Source organism: Chlamydotis macqueenii, chromosome 11, assembly GCF_036417535.1.
Source record: "Chlamydotis macqueenii isolate bChlMac1 chromosome 11, bChlMac1.mat, whole genome shotgun sequence".
NCBI classification, from domain to species: Eukaryota; Metazoa; Chordata; class Aves; order Otidiformes; family Otididae; genus Chlamydotis; species Chlamydotis macqueenii.
Genome location: NC_141566.1, coordinates 1,675,153 through 1,686,913, shown reverse-complemented (window position 1 = coordinate 1,686,913; position 11,761 = coordinate 1,675,153). Strand labels below are relative to the sequence as shown.

Below are 11,761 nucleotides of genomic sequence, written 5' to 3'. Positions count from 1 at the left end.
TTTTTTTTTTTTTTTTTGGAAGGGGCCGTTGGTGGCGGAGAGGATCTGGTCCCACCAGCCGTGGGTGCTCGGCCCCGGGGTGGGGAGGGGGCTGTGGGTGCAGGGGGGAGGCTCCCCCCATCGTGGGTGGGGAGACCCAGCCCAAAATGGGGTGGGGGAGGGCGTTTCAGCCCCACCTCCACCTATCGCTGACACGAGCTCGCCAGGTCTCGGCCCCTGCCAGCAGCGCGTGCCCCTCCCCCTCGATCTGCGGGAGGTGGCGCCGCGTGGGGTGGGGGATGGGTGCAGGTGGGGGAGCCCCCCCCCTCCCCCCAAATCCTGTATCTGTTTCCACGGCAACGCCGGATGCGAGGGGAGCCGCCCATTGGCTGCGGATGATGTCACCGCAGGGCGGGACACCTTTTTTTTTTTTTTTGGGGGGGGGGGGAGGGGGGAGGTGCCCCTCCACACCCTAAAAAAATGGGAGGGGGAGGGGGAGCTCCGCCCCACGCGAACCCCGCCCCTCCCCGCCCGTGGGGGCCCCACCCGCCCCACCCCGGCACCGCCCCGGGGGCGGCAGCGGCGGCGGCAGCGGGGGATGCGCTCGGAGGAGTCGCGGGGGAAAGTGAGTGGGGGGGGGGGGACACACCGGGACCAAGCGCGAGGGTGGGGGGGGGGAGCCGCGGGCGCTTCCCGTCTCGCGTGGGGTTCTTAAAGGGGCAGCGCCCACGGGTGGGAGCGGAGCCTGGGAAGGGGGGGGGAGGGGGCGTTTTGGCAGCGCAGGGCCCGGCGGGGGGAGGGGGAGGGAAGGGCGGGGGGGGGCGGTCCCCGCCCCCCCCCGCCCTTCCCTCCCCCTCCTCCCGCCGGGCCCCGCGTGGCCCCCCCCCCCCCGCGTGGTCGCTTCCGGCGAAGGGGGGTGGGGGGACAAGAAGCGACGTCGCGGCGCGCCCCGCCCTCCCCCCCCCTCCCACGCCCTTTGCTCTTAAAGGGCCCGACCTCCCCTCTCGCGTTTATCCCATGACCCCACACCCACTCCGGGCCTGCGTGGGGTGGGCCCCCCCCCCCGGAGCAGATGGCGTTGGCCTTCCCCCCCCCGCTCCCCTCCGCTTCGCCTCGCCCCGCGCTGCCAAAAAAGAGGGTGGGGAGGAAATTCCTCGGGGGGGTGTGACGGTGGCGGGGTGTGGCCCCCCCCTCCCTGCCCCCGCGCTCACGGGTGGGGGACACGGGCGCGAGCGGCGGGGGGCGCACACGGCATACAGGGGGACCAAGCGGGGGGGGGGGGGGATGGAAAGCGTTTTGTCACACCTGTACCCCCCCCCCCCACGCCAAGGTCACCCCGGGGTTTTGGGGGGTCTCGCTGTTTTTTCCCGGGGGAAGGGGTACACAGCCCCCTCAGGGGACTCCCCCCCCCCATTCACGCCTGGGTGCGTTTTGGGTGCGCCCGGGCTGAGGACTGAGGAACTCAGCTCACCCGTGATAGCCCCAGGAGAGTGCGGGGAGGGGGGGCAGAAGCGAGGCCCCCTGCCCCCCCGGCTGCCGCAACTCAGCCCCGTTAGGCTTTGGGGGGCAACGACCCCCCCCCAAAAAAAAGCGTCACCCCGTTGTGCCCCCCCCAAAATGGGCCTGGTTGGGGGGGGACCCTCGCGGGTGAGGGGGTGGGGGGGGTCTAGAGGTCCCCAGCTGCGGGGGTACCTGGGTGAGGGTGAGTTTGGGGGGGGTCTCTGGTTGACTGTGGGGTTGTTTGGGGGGTCCCTGCTTCTGGGGGGGTGTGTTTGGGGAGTCCCGGTGATTTGTGAGTGGGGGGGTATTTTGGAGGGGTCCCTGGTGACTTATGTGGGTGTGAGGGTGTTTGGGGGGGGTCCCCGGCTGACTTTGGGGCTCTCGGCGATGCGTGCGGGTGGGACGCTGTGGTTTTTGGAGGGGGGTCCCTGGCTGCGTGTGTGTTTTAGCCCCCCCCCCCCGCCCCCCCCCGCGCAGTTGAGTGGGCTGGGAGGTGCGGGCTGTGTGCGGGGTGTGTGCGCTGGGTGTGCCCCGGGGAGGGGCCGGGCCGCGCGTGTGCGTGTCTGTGTGCGGGTGCGAGTGTGCGTGGGGGGCTCGGGGGGGTCAGGTCTCAGCTTGCAGGCAGGTACGTGCCGGGGGTCCCGTGGGGGTGGGGAGCGGGGCGGGGGGGTCCCCACGCGTGCCCACCTACCGGACAGACCCCAGCAAAGAGGGGTGCGGGGGGGGGGGGGGGTCCGCGGTGGGGGTGTCGCGGTTGGGGCCGTGCCCGGGTGCCTCCCGCAGGGCGGGGTGTGGGAGGGGGGGCGGGGGCCCTTTTAAGGGGCCCCACCCCGGGCCGAGCCAGGGTGGAGCCGCGGGGCCGTTCACACCTCTCGCCCGGCCCGGCCCCGCGCGGAGCATGATCGTGCCCGCGGAGGGGATGAGCGCCGCGCGCCCGCGGAGGAGCCCCCCCCGCGCCGCCCGGGTGGTGAGTGACCCCCTCCTCCCCCCCCACCCCCACCTTCCTTCCCCCCCACCCCCCAGCCGCCGCCTCCCCCTTTCACCCCGGCGTTGCGCGGCCCCTTTAAGGCGCGGGGGAGGGGAGCGTGGCGGGGCCCGGCACCGCCCCGCGGGGGCCACGCCCACTCCCCCGCCCGGCCCGGCGGGGGGGCGGGGAGGCGGGGGCGCGCGCCGCGAGGAGGGGCGGGGCCGGCGGCACAAAGGCGGGCGCGGGGGGCGGGGCGTGCGCGCGGGGGGGGGGCGGGGCCTCCCCTTCCCGCCTTCGCCTGGTGCTGAGGGGAGGCGGCGCCCCCCCCCCCCCCCCCCCAATCCCTTCTCCAGCGACCGGTGGGGCCTCGGCCCGCGCCCCCCGGGCGGGGATGGGGGGCCGGGGGGGGGTCCCATGGCGTCCCCCCGCCCAGCCGGGCCCCCGCGTCCCCACCCCTGACCGGCCGCGGGTCTGTCGCAGGGCCCCGGGAAGGCGACGCCCGCCATGAGCTCGTCGGCGCTGCTGGCCGAGGGCCCCCTCGACCCCCCGGTGCTGCTGGCCGACATCAAGACGGAGCCCCCCGAGGAGCTGCTGGCCAGCGACTGCGGCCAGCCCCAGGCCGAGCCCGTCGATCTCTCCCTCAACAAATCCAAAGCGGCGGCGGCCTCCTCGGCCCCTCCGCCGCCCCCCGCCGCCCCCCGCCCCGCTCCAGTCGTCCCCGCTGCTGGTGGCCCCCCCGCTCCCCGCTCCCGCCACCGTCTCCATCTCGCCCTCCGGCCTCAGCTCCAGCTCGGCCATCCCGGCCGTCCTCTCGCCCGGCTCCATCCTGGCCTCCACGCAGGGCAGCGGCGGGCAGCAGATCCTCCACGTCATCCACACCATCCCTTCCGTCAACCTGCCCAGCAAGATGGGCAACCTCCAGACCATCCCCGTGGTGGTCCAGTCCCTCCCCGTCGTCTACACCACCATGCCCACCGACGGCGTCACCGCCATCACCGTACCCCTCATCGGGGGCGACGGCAAGAATGCCGGGTCCGGTAAGGGCACGTGGAAACCCTGAAATTTTGGGGAGGGAGGGGGTCCCGCCTGAAGGGGATCCGATTTTTCCACCCTGGCATGTCCCGCCACCCACCTTCACCCAAAGCCGGCCCAAGGGGAGGGCAGGGGACACACGGGGCATGGCGCTGCCTGCCCAGCACCCGTCCCACTGCCGGTGGTCCCGGTTCAGCTGCCCCTTCCCCAGAACATTCCCAGCTTCCCACGTTTTCTCTCCTCCTCCAGGCAGCCGAAACGGGTGCCCCCCCACAAGTCATGCCCCCCCATATCTCTGTGCTCCATGGTGTGGAGGGCTCCTCCATCTCCCCAGCTTGATTTTTTTTTTTTTTTTTTTTTTTTAGGAAGGTGGAGCAGCATTTGGGGTGCTGCGGGAGCAGGGGGAGGGTTGTCCCTCTGGTGCCAGGGTGGTGATTTTTTTTTTGGTGGTGTCTCTGTTTTCACCTCACTCCTTTTCCTCCTTGTTTCCCAACAGCTTTTCTTTCCCGCACCCCACCAGTGAAAATTGACCCGGGCTCCATGTACCCCGTGGACATGAACAGCGACAGCGAGGACAGCGCCTCTGAGAGCGGCCCAGCCCCTTTCCAGGACCTCCAGAGAGAGTGAGTCTCCTCCTGTGTCCCCCAGTCTGTCCCGCGCTGTGTCCCCGGGCGCCCCGCGGGGTCCGTGGGCGCAGGGGCCGTGCCCTCCATCCCTCCCTCCTCCCAGCAGGCCGGCGGCGCGGGGGCAGCGAGCCGATTCCCCCGACCTGAAGAAGCGGCGCATCCATCAGTGCGACTTCGAAGGCTGCAATAAGGTCTACACCAAAAGCTCTCACCTCAAAGCTCACCGGCGGATACACACGGGTAGGGGCCAGCGCCGCGCGCCCCCCCTGCCCGGGAGGGTCAGGATCAGTGCCCCCAGGCTCCCGATGGGCTGGGGGCACCCGGGAATGGGCTCAGGGGGGCGATGGGGGTCTGTCCCTGGGCTTGGGGTGGGGTCTTTAGGGGTGCTGGCACCCTGTGGCAGGGCTGGGGGCGTTTCGGGGCCTCGAGGAGGCTTTTTGGGGGGGGTGCTGGCACCCTCTGCCAAAAATGGGGTGGCCCTTTGGGGGCTCAGGGGTGTCTTTGGGGTTGCTGGCACCCTGTGCCAGAGACTGGGAAGTCCCTTTGGGGGCTCGGGGTGCTGGCACCCTCTGTCAGGGCTGGGGAGGGGAGACTCTTTGGGGGTGCTGCCAGGGGTTGGGGTGCAGCCTTTGGGGGCTCAGGAGTCTTTAGGGGTGCTGGCAGCCTGTGTCAGGAGTTGGGAGGCCCTTTGGGGGCTCAGAGGGGCCCTTTGGGGGTGCTGGCAGCCTCTGCCAGCGTTTGCAGCGACCCTCGGGGGCTGGGGGACACTCTGGGAGCCCTGCGGGCCCTGGGGGACGCTTGGGCTCTGTGCTGGCCCTTTGGGGGTGCTGGTACCCGAGACTGGGCAGTGCTGCAGGGGGGCGCGCACCCCAAAATACCGTCTCCGGCCTGGCTGGCGGCGCGGGCGCGGTGTCGGGCCCGAAAGCAGCGCTTGTGCAGCCGGTGGCGCCCACGGACTGCGCTGGGTGAGCGCCAAGGCGGCCGGGGCCGGCGCGGAGACGCTGAGGGCTTCGCCTGCCGGTGACGCTGCCGCCGCCGCAGCCCGGAAACCCTGCCTTTGTGGGTTTTTTTGGTTTTTTTTTTTGTTTGCCTGTGAGCTTTTGGCGGTAATTTTTGCAGTGCTGACCCCTCTCTGCTCCCCTCCGCGCAGGCGAGAAGCCCTACAAATGCACCTGGGAAGGCTGCACCTGGAAGTTCGCCCGCTCCGACGAGCTCACCCGGCATTTCCGCAAGCACACGGGCATCAAGCCCTTCCGCTGCTCGGACTGCGACCGCAGCTTCTCCCGCTCCGACCACCTGGCCCTGCACCGCCGGCGGCACATCATGATGTGAGGAGCCCCGGGGTCCCTGCGGCGCCTGGGCGGGACGGGGCGAGCGGGGACAGCGGCGGAAAACCGGCGTGCGCGTTCCCAGCTGCTCCGTGCGCGGCGGAGGGACCGCGGGAGCGGAGAGGCTGAGCTCTGCACGGCGGCGAGCGAACTGTGGCCGCTCCGGGAGCCCCAGCGGCGCAAGATGTAGAAAGATGGTTCCGGGCTGGTCCTCCTTCTCCCTTGCTCCCGGTTTCTTGTTTTTCCTGGGCTGCTTCTCCCCACTCGCGACGTCCGGAGGCTCCTCCCTGACTCCTCACCAGGATTCACCCCGCAGCGGCCTCCGGACCTGCGCCTTGGCCTCTTCGGCCTCCGTCTCCCGTGCCCGCTGTCCCCCTCGCAGACACCGTGGCGAGGACGCAGGCGAGCGGGGCTCTGCCGTGGCCCCCGCGCGATAGCTGTCGGCCTCTTTCCTTTCCATCCGCAGCCGCGCCGTGTCCCCGTCCCCGCGGGTGAAGGGACTCTGTCGCCCTTCTCCGCGTCCCTCGTCTTCGCGGGAGGTGCCGGGGGCGCGCGGGAGGGCCAGGAAAAAAAGAAGAAAAAGCGAGAAGGGGGAGGGAAAAACGCCCTGAGAACCCCACAGCAACCCGCAAACAAGACCGGCGGCGCCGAAAAGAAAAGGGAAGCTTTGCGGAACGTGGAACTGTGATTTTACCGAGTTTTAAGGGGGGTGGGACAGGGAGGGAGGGCGGGGGCCGCCAGCGCTCGGGTTTTTTTGGAAACTACGGGACAGCTGAACAGTTTCTAAGTTAAAAAGGCAGACTGTGGCCACACGCTTTTCTTCTTCATCGTCATTGTTGTTTTCTGGGGTGCCCCCCCAAGCCCCCAGGGTTGCTGTGGGGGCGGCCCCGCTGTCACTGTGTCGGGGTTCGGGGTTGGAGCCTTGGGGCTGTTGGGGGGTGGGGGTCTGTGACACCCCCTCCCTCCCCAAACCGCTACCTGTGGGGCTGGCTGGGGCGGGGGGAGCTTCCTGAAAGCTCTGAGCCTGTGCTCGGGGGATACTGGGCTGGCTGGGAGGGGGGAACTGGTGCGGGGGCAGAGACCCTCGGCTGCTGCAGATGACTGACGGATTTCGGTGGCCCCCGAATTCCTGGGGCTGGGCGCGGCCGGTCCCCAGTGGGGTCCCCAGGGCTCACGCTGGGGCCAGCTCCGTTTAACGCCTCGAACAAGGACCTGGGCGAGGGGGGGGACACCCCCTCAGCCAGTTTGCGGGGGACGCCCAGCTGGGAGGAAGGCGGGAGGGCAGGCGGGCTCCGCAGGGGGGGGGTTCGGGGCTGCACCCCCTGCCCCCCGGCGGGGGCTGTGCAAACCCTGGGGCTTGGGGGGGGGCTGCTCCATCCCCCCGCGGCTTTGGGGTGAGCGCTGCCGCCGGGACCCTGCAGCTGCGCCCCCGTTTGCCCCACTGCCAGTCCCCAAGCCCCAGGGTGGGGGGCGGGGTGTGCCTTTCTGTTTTCCATTGTTGTTTAAAAAAAAAACAACCCCAAGATGCAATTTTAAACTCCTGAGCTTGTTTTCTCTCCCAAATTAACGAAGAAAAGCAGAAAAACCACCGCGTCCCCACACGGGGGTGCTGGCGGTGACGGAGCTGGGGTGGCACCCAGGAGGGGTGCTGAGACCTGGCGGGGGAGAGAAACTCGCCACACTGGTGACGGAGACACCTCCGGCACACGGCATCCCTGCGTCCCCGTGTCACCCGCCCCATCCCGCCCGGGTCCTGCAGGGCGCTGGGTGCTCGCTGGGGGCTGGGAGGATGAGGAGGAGGCTGAGGAAGGGGAGCCCAGCCCTGCGGCTCCATGCGAGCGGGCGCTGGGTTTTGCGCTGTCCCCGGGCCCGGGAGCTGCCCCGTAAACGTTGGCCCCAGTGACGGGATGGGGGTCCCTGGGGTGACTCTGTGGGCCCCCCCAGTTCGTGCCAGGCCGCTTCCCCCAGCCCGTCACGGCCTGGGGACACCCTGCAATCCTGGGGCGATGCTTTTGGGCCGTCCCAAGCCAGCCCTGCCCGGAGGCCTTCAGACCACCCCCAGCCCATGCTGGGGCCCCTCGGCGGGACCCCGATTTCACCCCCTTCACCCTTTCTCCTGCCTCTGGGAGCCCCTTTGCGGCGCTGGACCTCAGCATCCCCCCGTCCCCATAGGCTGGGGTGGGACGAGGCCCCCAGGTCTTTTTTGGGAAGAGGCAGAGTTGTGGGGTCGTGTGTGGTCCTGTGCCTGCTGTCTCCTGAGGACCAGGCCCTGCCTCCTCCCAGCCTTCGTAAAGCCCTAAGGGTGCTAATTGGCCTTAATTAGTCTCAGCAGCCTCACCTGAGCCCCCCACCCCACACCCGTGGGCCCGTTTAAGCTCAGCCTGGGGCCTCCAGCTCTTCCCTGAGCCCTACCATGGCCGTGGCCACTGCTGGCTCCCCGGCTTGCCCTTGGATCTGCCTCGTCCTGTGACCACCACGGTGAGGCTTCAGGCAAGCAGCTAGCAGAGCTTCTTGACCCCAAAGCCCTCCAGGACCAGTTTTGGAGACTGCCGGGCTGAATCTTGGCCCCGCGACACCCCCGGGTGACTTTCCCGCGTGCCTGTGAGCCTCCAGTACCTCCTCGATGGCCAACCAACGCCGTCAAGATGTTCTTCAGCCTCGGCTTGTGCCCGGGCCAAGAGCAAGGTGAACCCCGGGAAGGTCTGTGCCACCTCATTTTTGGGGGGAGGAAGGCAGGTGTCTTCCCCTTCCTTCCACCCTGCCATTTCTCCTGGAAATGCTCCTCGGCCTCGGGCCTCCCCAGCTCCTCAGGGCTCTTTCTCCATCCCCAGCTGCCCTTTTCCCTGCTGTCTCCTTACGTCACGGCCGGGCTGAAAATTTAGCAATCCTAAAATTGCTACGGAGGAGCAACAGCTGCCGGGGGGTCCCCGCTTGGCTGGTGGCATCTCCGCCTCCCTGGGGCGTGCGATGGGGTGGCGATGCCCTCGGCGCTCGTCCCTCTCCTCTGCTGCGGGGTCACCCGAGGTCCCTCCGGTTTCTCAGCCCTTTCCCAATCCCGGGGCCTCTCCCGCCTGCCAGCCCGGCACCGCTCAGACTGGTTTAGCGAGTGGATGGGGTGGCCGCTTTCCCTTTGAAGGGCTCCCGGGAAGGATTTGATGGCTGGAAACCTCCCGGGGAGGAGAAAGGAAAAGACAAAAATGGGTGGTTTTGGGTTTCGGTGGGGGGCTGGGGGTCGAGGCGGCCGGTTGCTCCGGCAGCTCTGCAGAACTTTGTCTCCTGGTAGCGGTGAAAGGTGAACCGGAGTGGGGGGAAATGCGGGGTCCCTGCCAACTGGTGAGGTCTGCGGATGGGTGCGAGCCCCTGGGGACGGGCTGGGGGTGTCCTGGTGACCCCCTGTCCTTCCTCACCCTTCCCGTGAACCCCGAGTACTCAATCCCCACCCAGTGCGGGACGAGCTGGCTCCCCAGTTCTCCTCCACCAGCAAGCCCCATCCGCTCCTTTGCATCGTGAAGAGGAGACTCCAGCTACGGGTTTGGTTTGAGAGCCCCTCGCAGCTCCACCGCGGACCCTCCTTCACCCCCATCAGCACCCCGATGTTGGCTTTCCCCCCCGCGGGAGGGGACTGTGTACCCGAGGAGCGACGGGAGGGGAGCGGGGTCGTGTCGCCGGGTCGCGGCAGAGCTGCCGTTATCTCCGCACCTTGCTCAAGCGAGATGTGCTGTCTCGGGGACAAAAACGGGACCTTAGCCGGCAGATAAGGGAGCTGCGGGTGGCTTTGGCCCACCCCTGACACGAAGGGCTGCTCCGCCTCGGGAAATCATTGCCGGCTTGATCTCCCGCGGCTCGGCGTGCGCCCCGCTGCCAGGAGTGGGGTTCATCCAACCCCGTTGCTGCACGCCCACGCTCTGGTGAGGGGATGGAGAGGAAAGAAATCACTTTGATTCATAAATTTGATTGTTGCTAGGTAAAATTCCAGAACTTCCCAGCTGGTAACCAAGAAAATATAAATATTTTCCTGAAAACTTTACTTTATCTGTGTTTATGCTTACTCCCAGCGACAGTAAGTGATGAACAAGGTGATGGACCACTGCGTGAAGATCAATAAGATTTCTACACCCCACCACCAAATGTAAGCGAAAATAAAAAATAGGGTGAAATTGCTTCCTATCATAGTGAAGAAGGAACATTGCTAATAAAGAGAAGGGAATGGGCCAAGGCCAATCCCCACGGGAATCTTCCCCAGGCCCGTGAGTGTGGGGTGCAACGCCGCCGTGGGTCTGTCCCGTTTGTAGCTTTGTAACGGGAACCAAGTTGGCTGTTTGTCCAGCTCCGGGTTTTCTTGCAGCGCTGATCTGAGGCGCGGTTCTCCGGACAGCCCCCGTCTAGCAGCGGGTGAATAGCCCCTGTGATCCGGGTGCCCAGCGGTGACAAAGCCGCATTAGCGCATCCACCCTGTTCCCAGGCAGTTCCCCGCCAGAGGTCCTTGCGGTTGAGGTGGTGTTGGAGGAGATTCCTTCTCCTTTGGTCTGGTAAGGACCGTTGTATCGGTTGAGTCCTTGCCCCGGTCACGTCCAAGTCCGTGTGAGTTCTCAGGGGTGATGGGTACCTGATATACCATCTCCTGGCTCGTTCCCATTCCTGACATGGAATCCTGGGAACAGTTCCTTGGTGTCCTTGTTGATGTTGACACCAATTTTCTGCTGTTTGGAGTTGAGGGGCCAAGAGCCCCGTTACACCTCCCGTTGCAGGCGGTAAGCTAAATTCCCAGACGCTCCCAGGACTTGTTACTGCTTTGTCTAGAAACGACACTGGACTCAGAAAGGTTGTATGGGGAGCCAGCACATGTGACCAAACGAAGTAGTGGTGCCTCACGTTTACTTTTGGTGGCACAAACCAATGGCAAGTGAGTTGGCACTTGGCACGTGTGAGTGTGCAGGTAGCGGTGGGGACCACCAAATGGCTGGTGTGGCTAGTCTACAGTTTTCTTCCAGATGACAAGAAGGAAACTGGGGAATTTTCCAGTCCTAATTGAATTTTGATTTGGGATTATGATACAGTCCTCAAGGATGTGTAAGGTGGGCAGATAACTTTTTGGGAGATGGGCATCTTCTGCGTGAGGACATTGAACAACAACTTCTAGGAGACGTAGATGAAGTTCTTGATCTTCTTGGTCTGGGACAGTGCTCAAGTAAGGATGAAAGGACGGGTGCGTTGGGTGGTCCTGTACGCAGCAGGAGCTCTTACCCAGGTTCCCAGGCATCCTCCTGTCCCATCACCTGCTCCAGCAGCAGCACAGCTTCCCTGGAAAGCAAAGCCACGCGGGGAAGGTGCTCCTGGCAAAGCCCGAGCCGTTCCCCGTTCTCTGCTTTCCCAAGGGCTTGGCCATTCTGAGCTGCACTTCCCCTTGCTCAGCACCAGCGGCTCCTCGGGAGGGCCGGGACGCTGGTCCAAAGTCTGGCATCGACGGAAACCGTTCCTATTTGCTGTGCATCGATGCTGCCGGAAGCGGGGGTTGTTAATGCCCGGCCGATCCCTATTCCCAGCGCTTTCCCTGTGTTTATGGGGGCCTCATCCTGCCCGGGGGCAAAGTTTTAGCACAGCCGGAGGGGTTTGATGCCAGGCTCTGTGGGCCTGGTGCCCTTGGGGAAGCTGATTCCCAAGCGTCCGGAGGAGAAACGGCTTGTGGTTTTTCTTTTTCCCCTGCCTCTCCCCCAGAAATGTGATTTTTATCCCCTTGTTGCTCTGGCTTCTTCCACTCTTATCCCCCCTCGAAAAAGAGAAGCCCCAACACAGTGGCCTGGTTTCTCCGAAGGAGCCGAGCTGCAAAGCACTGCGCCCTCATATCTGCACCTTTTAAACTTTTCCTCTGTTGTTGCGTTGTTTTTCCCCCCCGTCCCAAGATTTGTCCCTTTTCCCTTCATTTAATCTATTTATTTTTGATCCTACCCTTCCCCTCCCCCGGGAATGAGATGTTCGAGGAAGCAGGAATCTCCTGCTCTCTAAAAATCAATTTTGGTGCGAAATTCAACCGCTCGTCGGAAAAAGGCATTTTCTTATTAAAAAAAAAAAAAAGCTTTAAAAAAACTGAAATAAACCCTTGTTTTGGTGCAGGGAGCTCCATTTGGGAGGGGGTTTCCCCGCTGCGGGTTGTTTCGGCCCGGAGCGGGGCGCAGGGTCATGGCGGCACTGGTGGGCCCCAGTCCCTGCCGGCGACGCCGCCGGGGCGCGGTGGCGGAGCGTGGCCTGCGGCGAGGCTCCCGGCCGCCCGCTCCGTCCCGCCGGCCTTTTATCCAGCGGTGGCCCGCAGGAGCTGCCGGCGGGGCCGGCGG

The 11,761-nt window shown here is 66.0% G+C and overlaps 1 protein-coding gene across 1 annotated transcript; it reads left to right on the top strand.

The window, feature by feature from the left end:
* The first annotated feature begins 502 nt into the window (after nt 1-502).
* On the top strand, nt 503-6,244 carry LOC147599348 (Krueppel-like factor 8). The gene is given in 6 exon segments (XM_086756494.1): nt 503-604; nt 2,927-3,151; nt 3,153-3,483; nt 3,975-4,101; nt 4,208-4,344; nt 5,255-6,244. Coding segments are annotated over 6 exon segments (1,029 nt in total). The 5' UTR covers nt 503-577; the 3' UTR covers nt 5,437-6,244.
* The last annotated feature ends 5,517 nt before the right edge of the window (nt 6,245-11,761 follow it).